Source organism: Telopea speciosissima, chromosome 6, assembly GCF_018873765.1.
Source record: "Telopea speciosissima isolate NSW1024214 ecotype Mountain lineage chromosome 6, Tspe_v1, whole genome shotgun sequence".
Classification (NCBI taxonomy): Eukaryota; Viridiplantae; Streptophyta; class Magnoliopsida; order Proteales; family Proteaceae; genus Telopea; species Telopea speciosissima.
In genome coordinates this window covers 65,922,155-65,939,247 of record NC_057921.1, presented here as the reverse complement: position 1 = coordinate 65,939,247, position 17,093 = coordinate 65,922,155, and the positions used below count along the sequence as shown (strand labels likewise).

The 17,093-nt window shown below is 38.1% G+C and overlaps 2 protein-coding genes across 3 annotated transcripts; one reads left to right on the top strand and one right to left on the bottom strand.

The window, feature by feature from the left end:
- Positions 1-1,362: 1,362 nt before the first annotated feature.
- LOC122664168 (replication stress response regulator SDE2) lies at positions 1,363-5,985 on the top strand. Of its 2 annotated transcripts, XM_043859878.1 has the most exons (4): positions 1,363-2,003; positions 2,098-2,737; positions 5,571-5,700; positions 5,737-5,985. In XM_043859878.1, the coding sequence occupies exons 1-4, from the start codon at positions 1,381-1,383 to the stop codon at positions 5,751-5,753; spliced, it is 1,410 nt and encodes a 469-aa protein (XP_043715813.1). In that variant the 5' UTR covers positions 1,363-1,380; the 3' UTR covers positions 5,754-5,985. The 2 variants fall into 2 exon arrangements, with proteins under 2 accessions (XP_043715813.1, XP_043715812.1); XM_043859877.1 differs by having other exon boundaries at positions 5,571-5,811.
- A 687-nt stretch (positions 5,986-6,672) lies between these two features.
- On the bottom strand, positions 6,673-10,033 carry LOC122666067 (putative RING-H2 finger protein ATL21A). Its single transcript, XM_043862177.1, has 2 exons — positions 9,310-10,033; positions 6,673-7,147 (listed from the first exon to the last, which is right to left on the bottom strand). Exons 1-2 carry the CDS (start codon positions 10,031-10,033, stop codon positions 6,687-6,689), a joined length of 1,185 nt encoding a protein of 394 aa, XP_043718112.1. The 3' UTR covers positions 6,673-6,686.
- Between the last annotated feature and the right edge of the window lie 7,060 nt (positions 10,034-17,093).

Below are 17,093 nucleotides of genomic sequence, written 5' to 3'. Positions count from 1 at the left end.
ATGTCCCCAGGCACGTATTAAAGTTGCAGATTGATAGATTCCTTTTAATAGTTCATCAATGGCTGCATTGCAAGGTATGAATTCAAAAAGGGATCAAAAGAGGCTATGGGGAAAGGATTCATCAATCAGGTCCAGACCCGAGAATGATAGAAAGCTGCTTATATGTTTTCTGATGTGCTGAATAAGAAGAGTAAATTTTAAATGATTGCTTATAATTGATTATCTTGTATAGATAGTTTAAACATACATCACAATATGTCCTTCCTTATCTCCATTAAGTTAAGAAGAACCAGAAACACTTGATAAGAAGCCAGCTCAGACAGTTCCTGTAAAAATTCCAGGAGAAAAGGCGTTGTGTAAACCAGTTGAATTAAAAAAAAAAAATCACAGCCAGACAATTCGATTCAAATTACCCATAAAAGAATTCAAAAATCGCAGGTACTCAGGGAGCCTAAACTATAATCAAGTTAACCGTTTTAAAAATCCCATCTGCTTATCGAAGAGGTCTCCAAATGAAACAATATTTACACATTAGTGAAATTTCATTTTTATGTATCATTTCCATAAGCGAAAGTGGGTATGCTCAACAAGAAATGTCTGAAACAAATTTGAACTCAAATATTCAAAAAAGGCAACAATTAATTCAGCATTTGTGAGAAGCACAGGATGATTGTAATCAACTAGGAAGTAAAGCAAAGCAACACGACAGAAGAAAGCCCAGCCAGAACGAGAAGAGTCATTGAAGAACTTGTCATCATATCAATCGACGCCTACGACGCAGAGAGTGTGACGACAGTTCTGACAGATCCATCTCGGGAGATACTGATCGACATGGAAGCTCCTGTCCTTATCAGATAGATCATCCTTCATCTCCTTCTCCACTTTCAAGCCTTTCCGGTCTCCGCAAGCGCGATTGCTTGTGACTTGCAAGAGAGAGAGAGAGTTTGCAGGTAAGGTGAGGCTGTTAGCCTGTTTCAAAACCGAACCCACAATTATGCTCCAACCATAAGAAAACCAGCCCATTTATAGGAAAACCCAGTTAAACTCCAACAGACATTGGGTTGAACCAGGTTGGATCGGGGAAATACGGTTCAAGTTGCACCCAAACAAACATCTTACGAACGTCTGATCTTACTGGAACCCATCCAGTAGCAAATCAGATCGTTTATAAACTGACACATGTTAAATCTTCACACTCGAGAGTTGAGACCGGTCTGACCAGTTGGTCCTCAGGAACGGCCAGTTCCTACTTCTATATATATATACCGGGTAGTTTTCTCTTCGTATCAATAACAAGGTCAAACGGTATTTCACCTTCACAGTTCACCCACAAGGTCACCACCCATTCCTAGTCCCCGATCGACTTTCCTTGAGCGCTCGATGGCGGTCTTCCAGCTATTTGTCAGTCTCTTGGATGGAAAATCTGTAGACCTAAAATTTCCACTCCCCACAATCTCAGGCGAAACCCTAAAGGCTCATCTCTACGACCTAACCAGTATCCCTCCGCAGCATCAACGATTGTGCACCGGTTGTCGAAATATAAGGGAAGAAACCCTAATTGTAGCTTCTGAAGATGGTTTTTTCCCCTCTGTTCATCTCTTGCTGCGTCTTATTGGGGGGAAAGGAGGGTTTGGGTCTCTCCTCCGAGGCGCTGCCACAAAAGCCGGTCAAAAGAAGACCAATAACTTTGATGCGTGCAGGGATATGAGCGGTCGAAGGCTTCGGCACGTTAATGCGGAGAAGAAATTGGAAGAGTGGAAAGCCGAGGCTGAGGAACGGAAATTGGAGAAGATTGCTGAGGACTTCCTTAAGAAGCAGGCCAAAGCGGCTAAGAAGTCGGGGTCGGGTGAATCCGAGAAGTATATCGAGAAGTACAGGGAAGATTCGGCCAAGTGCAGGGAAGAGGTTGAAGCAGCAGTGAGGCAGGCCTTCAGTTTTCACGAGAGCTCGAAGCGTAAGATCACCACTGATAACGGGCCCGAGTCGAAGCGGGTAAAGATATGGTAAGATTTTAGGTTAACACCTCCTTCCCTCTCCCCTGTTTTTTGGGTCCCTGGGAGTTCATTTTGTTCTGGTTTTGATGGTTAATTCTTGTAGGATGGGTAAGCGAACGTTTGATGAGAGCGATAGCGATGAGGAGAATGAGGCTGAAAGTGAAGATGACGATGATGAAAAATCCGTTATTTTGAATGATGGAAATTCCTCAGGACGCAGTAAGGAAGGGGATGGGAATTCAAGTTCGGATTCGGTTTCTGATGGACAACCAGAAGGGGAGTCCTCTGGTGGGGATTATACAGAAAGCAACTTGGAGGAAGAAAATGACGTTGCCGCCGATAGAAAGGGTTTTGAACTAGGTGAAGCTCCCGGAAGTGAAGCAATTCATCCTGAAGAAGAGGTTTTTGTTGAGCTCGAATTTGGGATTTCCAAGGAGACAATTGTTCCACGCCCTGATATATCTGATTTGGAGGTGGCAGTTTCTGGAAGTGAAGGTGTTCATGCTGAAGGGACTGATTCTCTTGAACCGGATACTGACAATCGTGAAGAAGTTGGTCAGGCTACAAGCATAACCGGTATGGGAGAGGGGAAAGGTTCTGAAGGCGGAGCACTTGCTGCCGAACTATGTGATTCTGTTGAGCTAAAATCAGAAAATCATGAAATGGTGGTTGATGATGCAAGCATTTCAGATATGGAGAAGCCATTGAATTTCAAGGAATTCAACTCGGCAGCAGAGATGGAGGTACTTTTACCCTTGATACATATGTGTTTTGTTTCTGTTGGGTTGGCTTATGTTATCAGGATGTTACTCTTTGGTACTTTATTAATACTTCATGCCAAGTCATAATTCTATTACAGGGTTGTATTTCTTGAAATATGTACAGATGAAAACTTCTTTTCTAAATGACAACTGAATGTTATCAATCTGAATTTAAACCCAACAATTAAAAAGATGTTGGCTTTGTCCTCCCTGTACGTTTACATCATAATGCAGGGTTGATAGCACAACTGAAGCTACTAAGGGGTTGGTGGGTGGAGAGAGGAGGGAAAATGACTGTAGGTTGTGATCTGTTGCTGGTAAGAAGGGTTAGGATTGTTGAATTATGAGTATTATGGGGACAACAGGCATATGTTTCTAGGAATTCTGGTGGGAAGGATTAAAACTATTGTTGAATTAAAATGGAAAATTTAAGAGGGACTTTCTGGTTTCTCCGTTGAACATGTAACGTAGTCTTAGATAGGAGTAATCCCACTAGGAACCAGGGTAATGGGGTCACACACAAAGGCTGGCCGATTGGGTTAGGGTCTAGTAATTTAGGGCAAAACTAGGATCAGGGTTAGATATTGGGAAAGAGGTTTATAGGGTATTAATGGGCAGGTCTAGAGGGCTATTATGGTATAAAAAGGTTAGGGTTTGGATGAGTTTTGAAACTCTGCAATTTGGGTCAGAATTGAATTTTAGGTCAAAATTAGGGTTAAGTTAGGTTTAGGTTAGGGTTTTCTTATATGGTAATGATAGGCAGGTGTAGGGAAGTCTAATGGTGTAGTTTTTATGATGTTTGAGTGAATGGAAGTAGGTAGATGAGTTGGACAGCAAGATAAGGTTATTGGAGACAATTCCTAATGGAGGTGGGAGTAGGGGATTCTAGGGTTTAGGGTGGTGGGGGTTTGATGAAACTTGGATCGAGTGTCAATAATGATGTAAGGGATGTATGCTGAAAGTTTGGTTTGAAACTAATGGACAGATTTGAAGTTATGGAGGAATCCTAGTTAGGATAGGAGTGAGAAGAAGACGGTTTAAACAAAGTTGAGATTCAAACTTACTGGATTTGAAGAGATCTTTAATGGCAGCAGCTTTGAAAATACAATGGGGTCTCCCGATCTACAAGATGCAAGGAGATAAGTAGCAGACTTCCCGATCTTCATGATGTAAGGAGTCGATTGGAGATCCCACCAATCCCTTCACCTAGATATTACTCACAAGGCACACTCACGATGGAGCAAAGGTAGCAACAAAGGCAGCAAGTATAAAGCTGAGTTTTTATTAATCAAATTCGTGTTCCATGCTGGCCTCCCTTACAAACTTATATAGAAGACTCAAAAATAAACTTAGATACTAAAAAAGAAAGGCCTAACCCAATCCTTAACCCATTAGCTAACTTAAACTGACTAGGAAACTGAAATAGACTCAAAATAGAGTCCTAATCCACCCCAACTAAACAATTAAAAGAAAAACTAATAAAATCACTTAAATTGAACCACTGGTTCAAACTAGCTTTGGACCGGTTCAATTTAAAATATTAAAAACATGAAAATAAACTAAGTATAGGGCTAATCCCGTATGCTACTCATGTACCCCAACTTGAGGCCCATAAAAGTGGCCTATTACATAAAAAACCCTTGGGATCAAAGGCCCAACATATATATATCCCAACCCTAGACTTATTTCTAATGAAATAAGCCCATATCGATGATGAATCTGCATCAACATGACCATAACACCTCAAATGACTTTCTCGTAGCTTATCATGTATCGTAGCTACTCCCAAATCAGCTCTAATATGATCATTCCTTATTTGTCCTAAATAAATTCAAAATTGAACTTTACCACACTATTAGGTATCCTAATCTAGCATCCTTAACTACTAATCCCATGTATGAAACCCCAAAAATTAAAGGCCCAACCTATAATGTATTTACCTAAAGGTCAATTTCAGCCCGTTGGATCGGCACTAGCACCTCATGGGCCTCCCAAGCTTGCATAAAGGCTTCCATACGGGTTTAATGTCTAATGCAACTGCATCAGATGTGCTCAGCAAGGACGACCAAAGCGGATATAGCTTCAACACTCGTGCAGTTTCCTGGTCACCAGAGCCACTGCGTTTAGCTGTGGAACTTCATCATCTCTAACCTAGAGATTCAGATAAGAGCTTTCAAATTCCATGATTGGGAACTTTAGAGAGAGAGAGGTACAATACCCTTGAGGAGATGTACAGTACTGTTGAGGTCTTTCCAATGAAAGCGCCGGATGATGAGGAGAACGTTTTCAAGATTGCAAAATAGCAGTCAAGATTAAAAGAAATATCTGAGAATGGATGGTTATGATAATTTGTTAATGAGGAGTGTCACAAACAGTTGACACCTCACTATCCTAAAATAACAGTTACAGACAAAAACAAGAATAATCACAGATTCTGTTACTGCAATGATGATAATTATATATATCATACTTGTTGGTAGGGGGCATATATGAGGGTGATGTTACAGTGCTACATATGGGAAGAAATGGAAATTTCCTTCCTGCACATAATTTAAGGAACATATTTTCTAATTATGTGGTGGATATGACATATTTACAAACAGTGGGTTTCACCAAGAAGCCATGGCAAATGGACAGTGAGCTATACACTAGTTCATACATAGTGAAACGATTGAAGATGACTGTTTATTAGTTCATTTAGGCAATTGCTGCACTAGTTATTTGTGTAATTGCTGTAATATAGTTTTCCCGTTGTTGTTGCTGTCTGTTATTATTGTTCCTTCGTCTCTACTAATATAAATGCTATTCTCATTAGGTTCTTGGCATGGAGAGGTTAAAGATGGAGTTGCAAAAACATGGATTGAAATGTGGGGGTACTTTGCAGGAGCGTGCTGCTAGGCTTTTCCTGCTCAAAACAACACCTGTAGAGATGCTTCCCAAGAAACTTCTTGCCAAAAAATGAGCTTATTCTGTATGCTTAATTCTTGCCAAGAAATGAGCTTATTCTGTATGTTTAATCTTAACTTGTTCTATTATGTAAGAAATTTTTACCTTCTGAAATCAATGAAGTCTGCATAACATGTATCAACCTTGGGTGTCTGAACAATCCTAAAAGTTACGTTGGCTTTTGGATATGTACCTGTTTGAAAGAATTGTAGCAATCAAATGATAATTAGTTTGCATTCTGTCAAATTAATTTGTAAAATTCGTATGGTATATTTGGCATTTTTATATTGAGCAGGGTTAGCTAGGGCGTCCCCTGTAACTGTAAGCGACCCGCCACGTCGGTGCCCAGATGAGTTGACAAGTAGGCAAGGGTTTTCTTTAAATTGAACTTATGAATAAAATCTAGATGAGATAGACAAATGGATCATATAGGAAACTCTAATATGCAACCCAAATAAATAGTAAATTAATCTATGGCTCCCAGCCATGGTTTGAGGTATTGGTATTATATTGCCTGATACGGATGATATGTAACGGTTTTGATACCGTATTGGTATTGTATCAATTTTAACAGGTGACTGATATCCGATCCAATACCGTGCGTAAAACCATGCTTCCAACTAAAAGGAATTTACGAATTATCTTTACAAAGATCATTAGGTCATCCATGAACATAGAGATGAGATATCCGCAAAGATTTGCAACGTGGCAACAATTGGATCCTTTCCATCAACTAAGAGAAAACTTCCATAACAATAGTGAATAAGTAACTTCCATAATCAAATCCAAACACTAATATTGATGTTAATCTGAGAAAAAATCCTAAGCAATTTTCTAATATAACCAACTGACCTGAGACTTGTATATTGCTCTCAAAATTATATACAAACACTGTGAAGCACTGTTTCACAAAATTGATAAAAATAGAAAATGGCAGAAAAGAATTACAGATTATGATCTAAAGAAAGGTAGTGAAGAAGATAGATTATGGAGGTGAATGGGCAGACGACAGTGGCGCTGGAGAAGTCCGGCACAGGGGACAGGTCGCGTTGGTTCTAAGCCATTCATCAATACAGTCAGCATGGAAACAGTGTTGGCATTGTGGTATAGTTCTGAGTGTCTCCTTGGGCTGGTACTCTGCCAAGCAGATGGAGCATGTATTGTCATTAGGTTTGGGTAGCCGGCAGCTCTCACCGAGTACCACTTTGGGATAAGATTCAATGGTTGTGTTGTCGAGGCCGACGACGATGACGATGGGCTGGGAATTGATGATGGAGGAGGATCCAGCCTCTGCTACATGAGTATTGCGTCTCCTGTATCTCTTGACCCTGTCACCAACATAGCATGCAAGCCCAATCCCACATAAGAGTACTGGTATGCCAACTCCTATGGTCACTGCATAGCTCACACTCCTTGGTAATCCTGTTTTCCCCCAAAAGTACAACAAAAGAAAATTTCAGCTTTTCATCTCTTTCTTCCAAGAATGAGTTTGAGTATTGCAGCTTGGAATGGAACTCTTTCATCTTGAATGTTTCATTACAGCAGTGTTGGGTATGCATTCTTCGAATGCATTCTAAGTCGATTTCGCATTTCGACTGATAAAAATAAATAGTTGTTTTTATCATCCAAGAATGCAAAATTGACCTAGAATTCATTGCAAGAATGCATACCAAACACAGCCTTAAACATTTCTAGCTTCAATTTGCTTTCCCCAAATGTAAAGACAATGGATTCTCTTCAATCATGATCAGGGCTTTAGGAATTGCCTAGTCCATATTGGTATCCGCCGTGCTGCCCGATATCTACACTTGATCGATACGGTATCGGTGATTTAACATGAACCTTAGATTTTTGGTGAAAAAAAAATGACTTTTTGATCTAGTATTGGTCCGATACAGATCAGTATACCGTGAACTAAAACTCTGCTCATGATGAAGAGTAGAGAGATGGAATCTCTTCACTCGGTCAAATACAATTAGATGAAAACAACTCGGTTCTAATCAAATGAATATAAAAATCTCTGTGAGAGAACGTAAGGTACCCTGGCGGCATAGAGATCCCTTACCCTAGAAAAAAACAACTTAGGTGAGTTGGTACAACAGGTGCCACCCCTTTATATCTCAAAACCTTAAAAATAAAGAATAAAACACTGTTACGAACATCTGTTTTATATATTTTTGGTAAGTTATATGCAACTGCTAGCGACCTTTATTTTCTTAAAGAATCTTAAGGTGATGACAGTGGTTGGCCAAAAAAATCTAAATAGAAATCCAAATTAAGCAAGCTAGAATCTTGGATTACATGGCTAACTTTAGCCTAATTTGATTTAATAGCGATGTCAGACAAGTTTAACCATTCCAATCAAATCAGCACTTTAAACTTGTAATTAAATCAAACTATTAATGTAATTTAGAGGAAGCGGTTAAGCCTGTTGCTTACCAAACCAAGATCCAATTAGCTTTAATTCCAAGAAGGTTAGCCTAGCTAATTGTTAGATGCGAGAGGGTTACCCATGCCTGCTGACAGTGTAGGGGAGGGGCTTAATTTATACAAAATATTTTTTTTATATAAATCTCCCATGCCACATTAATCACAGCATGAGAAGGTTTTATCAACTGGATGGCTCATATGGTCAAGGGGGAAAGAGAATGTCTCTGCGAGACCCATATGATCAAGATGTGAGATGACGCGAGAAAACATTCCCACATTGTTAGTATTTAATAGTTATAACTTATAAGCATTATATCATAATTATTAAGAAAAAATAAAGGTTGACGTTTGATTATTCATATGCTTAAAATTATATATATTCAATTATTTGTATACTTTAGAATATTAGACTTCTTTAAATGTAACCATTAAGATACTGAAACCGGACCAATCCATTATTAAACAGAATCAGATCCCAAATTTTGAATCGTTTAAGAAATGAGATAGTTTTGGGATTAACTCGCTCCTTAGAGTCGTCCTGATTGACACCCTTGGATGAGGAACCTTGTTGGGGTTTTAGAGACGTTGTTTCTTTCCTTTATGGTTTTGACGAAGGGTATCTAGATTGGTATCGATGCCAAACCGAATGGTTTAGCCCTCAATTTTGATTAAAAATCATTTTTTAGATAGATTTATCTCCAATTAAAAATATTTTACCGATACAAGATAGATATCAATATCGAACATGACAAATATCGGCTGATACGCTCAATCCGATACCCTTTTTCAAAATCATAGACTTCATCATCAATAATTAGCTCATCCAATTATAGTCATTTAGTAGTAATTATTTTAAGTCTATCAAAACAAAACTTATTTTAAGGGAGAAACAATGCCACCCGATCAAACCAGATATGTCACCCTACGTTTTGACACAAGGGTGAGTGAAATGACCACTACACCCCTGATCATTTTCGTAGTTCCAAGAGAGTGTGGCGGTCATTGCACACCCCTTGTCAGGGCGCACGTGGCGTTCTCTTTCTCTTATTGTAAGGGAAAAAGAGAGATTGAGAGAGACAAGCTGAATGATTAGCAGAGTAAAGCCTTAAACTAATGAAAGATTAGAAGATTAACTCAGAAAAAAATAGAAAGTGAGTAATGAGTAGTGAGTGACTCACCGTGTCGAGTTCGAGAAACATCGAAACATCCAACTTCAAGACTGGAGTTGCTCTGCAACCGCCCGCATCTCCCTCCCTTCGCCTCACAATCAGCGCAATAGGGCTCATCCCATTTAAGCACAAGGTTTTCTCTCTGGCCATTAAACGAGGTTTGATCACCGTTCTCATAGTATCCCGACCAAGGAACCGGAACCGACATCGTCGCAATCAGCTCGCAACCCATCGGTAACATCATCAACGCATCCACCTCTGAAGCCGTAGCCCAAACGTTATAACTCGAATTACTCATACAATCTATGAACTTCGACGGAGGAACAGAAACCATCGTCAATTTCGTCGAACACTTAACCATCCAATAGTTCTCGTAGTAAAATCCCTTGAAAGGTGAACCAGAGAGATTCAAAGAACGTAATTTTCTCCAAAGACAGTTATCTGGATCGACGATGCCGATCTCCTGTTTGGTATAATCGATTTCTTGTAACCAAAACCTTCCTGAAGACGGAATCTCCAGAATCGTATTACTCTGTTTACTGCACTTGAGGTCGAACCCTGGGTATCCACAAGTCTCCTGCTGAAGCCCTTCTATTCTGAAAGGGAATCGAATCGCCGGTCCGGTACTGTCGCTGCAGGTATAAGTCTGGCAACTCTTTTGACCTGTTACCCTGTAACTGAAATGGAATAAGAAGATGAAAAGGAGAAAGGAGAGAACGAGTGAGGAATCCATGTTAGTTAATTCCATTCATCAGAACTTCAGAAGCATTTAATAGTTCAAATTTACAAGATTTTTCAAAGGCTAAACCAATGAAGTCTAAGCAAAATAATTTGTGTTATATATAAAACCCAGGGAAGGATGGAACTTTCGTCGTTATTGCCAACCATTGAAGCTCCAGGGAAAGAAAAAAAAAAGGTCAAAAAAGTGATGAACAGAGACTTGACACTTCTCTCCTTGACTTTTACTTAGCTTTCAAGTCTTGATCAAACCCTTAAAACCAGGTTCTGTGATACCTGATTACTAACGGAGTTTCACAGCTATTGAATAATTTTGGATCGGTGAGGAAGTCAATGAATCAAACATGCTTAAGGCTGTGTGATGAAATGAAATGGGTAAGAGTCAGACTGGCATCGGCTTGTGACTCTCGAACATTTAATAGTTGCAGAGGAAGACAAAAATTAATTATTATTTTTATTGGAATTAATAGATATTTGCTTTAAATTATACTAGCTAATACCATATGTTTATCTTTAAAAAAAAAGAGCATTTTATTTTCAATTTCTAATAGGGTGGATATCGATTTAGTGAAGAGTTATACTTCACTAAGCATGAAAAAAAATATATCAATTTCACATATTCCGCTTGATTCATAATGGATAACCATGAAAACATAAAATTTTAAAGCATGGAACATTGTGGTAAAGTCAATTATGGGAAAAAGATCTATGTCCACAATTGTGGTCTACGTTAGCATTTTCATGAGTCTCTTTCTCTCCTTCCCATATGAAAAGACATCTCTACCCTCTTGTTTTCAGGAGGAGAGAGATAGATACATGGGAGTGTTGACGTAGGCCACACTCACCGACAAAAAACTACTTCCCGTCAATTATATTTACTTGGGCATTTTACATCCAATTAAATGGACCCTTTTGATGAATATGAATACAAATGCATAAATAACTTATGGGAGAGGGTTTTCTGAGCAAGCGACAATGTGACATAGATGAACACACTAATGAGGTGCAATGGAATGGATTCATAACTAGAAGGGAAGCAAGGTCATTTCGTTTGAGGAGAGAGATAAAGATAGAGTGTCAATGTACCCCCACAACTCAAATAACATTTTCCCATAAAACCTTTCTATGGGCCATCGAGGTAGGTCTACTTGCTCAAAGAACCCTCTTCTTTAATAACTTGAGGGGAAAAGAACATTACCTGGGTGTGTGCGGTGTGTTGCTCCTCCGTCCAGACGCAAGGGCATACAAAATGACTATCGTGCTCCGAAAAATTCTTCATTTCCATGAGAATGCAGCAATCATTTTGCGCATCCCTGTATCAAGGTGTAGGAATAGCACGCCGCACACGCCTAAGTAGCATTCTCTTTCCCATAACTTATAGTCAATTTCATTAAGAACTTTGCTTTCATGTAAAACCTTTGTCATGAATTTTGGTGTAATCAATCATCCAAATTGAGATTTGTTGATCGATTTGAAATACAAATGAATGGTATAATATATTTAGAGAATGAGAAAAGAAAAGAAGAAAAAAAAATTTATGGGCTTTCATCATCAGTATAAAAGGGTACCTGTGAAGAAGTATATAACTAAAATTATGATAACTATCACTAGATTGCAACAAATTGAGTCATTCCTATGGGACATGGACACTAGAAGATGTTAATTCCATCTTATTTTTTTGGTAAATGTGTGCTATATTTGCTCAAAATGTGCTATTTTATTTTTTTTTTTGTTATAATTATGTTAATTGAGATGTCAAAAGTATACTTCTACATTAATTGATAGGGAGTTAGCGAATTTTCCTCTTTTTAGGGTTTTTTTTTTTTTTTTTTGGGGTGAGGAGAGGGTGGAAAGTTCTGTTTAAGAAAAAATCAAAATCATAAATCCGTTAACTTATTGAACTTAATGATATTTAAGATTCAAATTAAGGCCTAACAGAAACAGCTGTGGAGTCCCAATTGTTCATCCAACGTCTGGGAAAAGGAAGAAGATTGGAGGAGCATGGCCCACCCCTGGATGTAGGGAAGATGTTGTTGACACACCAACTGCGAAAACGCGTGAAGGATGAGGATCTGATTCCGTATTATGAAAGCGGCCTACTTTTGTCCATACGGAATGAAACCAGGCTGAAATATTGAATGCCCCCTTAGATTCAAAAGTTCAGAAAATAAGGAAAATGAACGATGGGAATGATTGACAACAACTGGGCCTAGGGGTTGGGAGTCTGGGACTCATTCAAACTTGCTTCTTGAATCAATAGTCAAAACTGAGTCATTCCCTAGTGGACTGTACTCTAGTGGTACTACGGAAGAGAAATTCAAACATAGAAAATATATATAGAAAAATAACTTTCTATATATAATGTAGAAAAATTCTGTATGGGAAAATGTATCGCCCACGTCTAGACACCGAGAAGGTGAAATGATCATCATACCCCCATGAAAGACAAAAATTCTGCCGCTATTGGCCCTTGCATGCACGCAAGGGCCATGCTCTCCATAGAGAATGTTGACCCATATATAAAGTAAAAGAAGGGCAAGAGACTACTGCCTAGTTGGGCTGTGCATGGGTATCAATACGAATGAGATTTTTTATTTTATTAGAATGAGGGTGGAATAGTATTTTTGCATGCTTCTATTTCTAGGCGTAGGATTCACTCGAATTGGAGCGGTTTTTTTTTTTTTCATAAAAAGAGGAAGAGGATTCCTCATGCCGCTGGTGTGGGAGGAATCTCCCAAGCCACACTATTCATGGCTTAGGAAATGGGTTCATCAATAGATGGTCTACATGGCTAGGGAGGAAAAGAGTGTCCGTTAGGTCTCACAAGTCAAGGTATCAATATCGAATCAATCATATCAGTCGAATCATATTGGTATTGGCCATGCCTGACCGTTACCATAGCAGTAGGGGTATCAATCGGTTTGCTTGGCCCGCAATTTTGGTTAGGATGAATCGGTTTCAAGGTGATAATGGTTGAATCCAAAATCAAACCAATAAGGGAAGGTTCATTTTGGATTCAGTCCGATTTGGATTCGTTTTATTTTGGTTTACTCTTACTGGTCTAGTATCAGGTTCAATTTGCCGTGTATACATGATTAAGGAAAAAAACATGGCTTTATGGTTTTTGGGTTGGTATCAGTTGTATTTGGTTTCGGTCCAATTTTCCATGTTTGATGTAGTTTTTTTGTTGGTCTGGTTTAGTAAATTTTCATCAAATTCCATAATACCCCAAACCGAAGATTGTCCGATAAGGATTCAATTTGGTTTTGATTGGGTTTTTCAGTCGGTTTGATCGATTCGATTTAGGATTTGATACCCGGCCCCTACATGCCAGTGCTATCAATACAAGGGAGGGTAAAATTATTAAAAAATAAAAAAAACAAAGGTATCTGGCCTGATACGACCAATCCGTATCGAAATCACAGTTGGTATCAACTAAGAGCTATGACGAATAAATCAAAAAACTGCAAGGAGCGCAAGAACAGGAGTGTTTGCATATTATAGTCTTCATGGATTGTCAAGAAGTCATTGATAAGAATATGTTAAGGACTGGTCTAGGGGTTTATTTAATATTAAAGAAATATTTTGAATCTATATATTTTTTTAATAATCTGGATGGATTGTCAAGAAGTTGTAAATTGACTAATGAAAGAGAATGTTAAGGGTTGTTATGGGGATTTATTTAATATCTTGTGTGATATGTTTCAACTAAAAATATGTTTTGCATGTATATATTTTGTTAAGAGCTCTAGAGCATAAGTATCTCTTGCTTATAAATGGGCAAATAGGGCTTAAACTAGATAAGCTCTCTGTCCAAGAAGGAGGATATTGAAACTTGACCATTTTCACAAATAATATAGGTTTTTTTCTTTCTTTCTATAATAAGTAATTTAAAGTTTATTCTTCTAAAAAAATTATGGGGTTCTATTCTTTGGGCCGCAGCGCAGGCTGCGCCCAAGCACATGGGGTTGGGTGCAATGACTACCCTGGCCCCTGAGTGGCAGGCCCATGTGCCTGGGTGCAACTTGCGCTGCGGTACAAAGAATATTCTCCCAAAAATTATATTAATATTTAATCATATATTTGCCCATGTATTCACTTATTAAATGGTCTTGTTCAAGCCTTCAAGTGAGTCAAATCATTTATTCATTAGTAAATCTATATACATTTTAGCGTTTCAAGCTCACAAAAATTAATTCATTTAAAAAGAAAAAAGATCAGTTTACTTGTAATTGGGTTCATCCCTTGCCTGTTCTAACGCGCTAACCGTTGTATATAATCGGGCCTTTGTTTATTTAGGTTGAAGCATTGTCAAAAGCAATCATGTCGATCTCTCTTTTAATTCCACCAACTACAGAATTCCCAAAAAAGCTTTGAATTATTATTTTGACCAAAAAAATTTTTAATAAGAAAATTAATAACGTGACATCATATATAGTGTCTTGTTGGAGAAGATCGAGGATGTGTTGCATTCTCTCCAAGGTTTATTTTGTGGAAGTTTAGATGTTATAATCATGGTTATTGGTATCGTATCGGCATATCGGTTGATAATTATCGGTATTGTCAGAGTTTGATACCAATATGATATAGATGGAGTGAATTGGTTAAAAAGTTGACCAGGCCAATCAAATCGGCTTGATACTTCCCAAATCCACCCAGATCCACCCAGTATGTGTCGATATCAACTAAGACTAATATATGCACCACTAGGGATACATATTACTATGGTTGTAATAGAGTCAATTAATTGGTTCTCCTACGGCTCACCCTTTCACGGAGTTGAAAGTTAGTCACCTACATACAACAACAACAATAACAATCTTAACTCGATTAAATTAGGATGGCTACGTAGATCCTTGCCCTTCAATTAACTCTATTCGAGGTCATACTTGCTACAAAGCCTAAGCTTTGCATATCATTCCTCACTACTTTTCTTATAATCATTTTAGGCCTACCCTTAGTAAAAAGATGAAAATGCAGCAAATATGGAGACATGGAAAATAATAAAAAACCTAGTCTATATGTATTCCAAAGAGACTACAAACATAAAGATGCATAGACCTAGTATACATGAATGATCATGGGGGGTTTGGGGTCATGAATAATGTTCGGAATGTATGGACACAATTGGTTTTATAAAGAGGATGAAACATGACGTATGTTCATGGAAAACATTCCAAAACCTCTAATAAGGAATATTTTTTTTTGGTTCAATCTAATAAGGAATATGATGAGGGGGAAACATGCAAGTGGGAAGTCTCTTCTAGAAGAGATGAGGGTCACACATTAAAGATACATACAATCAAACAACATAATAAAAAAGATGTGTGTGTGATCATCATCTAAAGATATGGGATCACACATCTCAATTGAAAATACAAAATAAAGAAAAGTCAAGAGGATGTCAAATGATGAAACTAAAACTAAAACTAAAGAAAAAGGGAGGTTTTACCTAGCAAATAGGACCCACAAACACACACACACACACACACAGACACTCTCTCTCTTGATCCATTTGGGTCCCATAGGAATAATTCCGTTCTATGCACCGCTACTAATGTGATGTGTAGATTCTCCCCAATCTTGCATCGTGAGTAATTCTCAAATTTATCAATTGGACGATGGTCAAAATGAAAGATTTTTTGTGCGATTTTTTATGTATTAAGAATGAGAGTATTTGACTGACAACTCTATATGTGTTTATAACTTGTCCCCTGTCTTATTTCCTAAAGTTATTTAATGCAAAGGTAAAATAGAGTTTTCAAAAAAGTGAAAATCATTTTAATGCACTTTTTAGATTTTATGTGAAATGATATTAATTATCTTCGTTAAATAAAGTTTATCGTAATAAAAGGACAAAAAAGTAAAATTACAAATATTTTAACACTTGGAAGTGTCAATAAGAAAATCCCCTTAAAAAATCTTCCACCCTCTATTTTCCATTGTATGCTTAATGCTTTTTTGCTGTCGATTTTAAAGTATCTATGAAAAATAGCAGGTTTGCTTTTACCTCCAGTTTTGCCCTGCAAAATTGGGCTTGAGCAAGGCCCAGGTCTCAACCCTAACTAAGCTGGCCTGGCCCATGGGCTAAGAATCCCAATACAGGTCCAAAACTTTTCATTATGGTCTTGTGTGGCCTCTGTTTTTGGGTCTAACTTGAACCCGTGACTAATAAATCACGTCGGACAAATTTTAATAATAGATTAGGTCCATTGATCCACCATCCCTTGCTACCAAATACAATAACAAGATACGATACATAAAGGGATAAAATGGAAGTTATGATACAAGGCCCCAAATTAGCAATAGATTTACTTCCCAGTATTCGATATCGATACCGATACATATCGGCCATGTTGAGTCGATACAAATCAAAACATCCATTTTTTAATAAAAAAAAATGGTGGAGGAGGATCTCTGCCAGGTTGTGTGGTACTTGCACCAACACGGGAGTATTCATCAAGAGTGAGATTTTTCATTCATAAATGACGGCGTGATCATATTGCTCTTTCTGTGTTTAAATGCAGGCATCATAGAGCTTGACAGTGTTTCCCCCTCCCTTCCCCCCCCCCCCCAACAAAAAAGAAAGAAAGAAAAGAATCTTCATATCAATATCAGTCTCGATCGCTATAATACCAATACTTAAAACCATGATTTGCACCTAATGATCTACATGATCCATTTGACAACTTTTTTTTTTCTGATAGAAAAAAGAAAGGATTATTTCTCCCAAGTTTAAAATTGAAGGATTCACGCCTTTTTTATTGGATCGAGTTTCCCCAACCCACGGTGAACCGCAAGACGGGAGGGGATGGGAAAATATATAGAAAAGATATTTTGAAACATATAAAAACCTAAGAGAGATTTGTGAACCATAAGATGTTGGGTGAACCTTCCTCTATTGGTTGATAAATGATCCGTCCTCTATGGGTAGAGGGAATTCAATTCTTTTTATTCGTCCAAAACCATCCTTCACAGTTCTGGCACCTTGTGGCGGGAAAATGTTGTCGAAGGTACCCCAATATAAATAAGCCAACCCAAATCTAAGGCCAGTG

Coding starts and splice junctions, on each gene's coding strand:
- LOC122664168 (XM_043859878.1), top strand. CDS start 1,381: ATGGCGGTCTTCCAGCTATTTGTCAGTCTCTTGGATGGAAAATCTGTA. Junction 2,004..2,097: donor TCGAAGCGGGTAAAGATATG/GTAAGATTTTAG, acceptor TAATTCTTGTAG/GATGGGTAAGCGAACGTTTG. Junction 2,738..5,570: donor ACTCGGCAGCAGAGATGGAG/GTACTTTTACCC, acceptor TATTCTCATTAG/GTTCTTGGCATGGAGAGGTT.
- LOC122666067 (XM_043862177.1), bottom strand. CDS start 10,033: ATGGATTCCTCACTCGTTCTCTCCTTTCTCCTTTTCATCTTCTTATTC. Junction 7,148..9,309: donor TGTTTCTCGAACTCGACACG/GTGAGTCACTCA, acceptor GAAATTTTCTTT/TGTTGTACTTTTGGGGGAAA.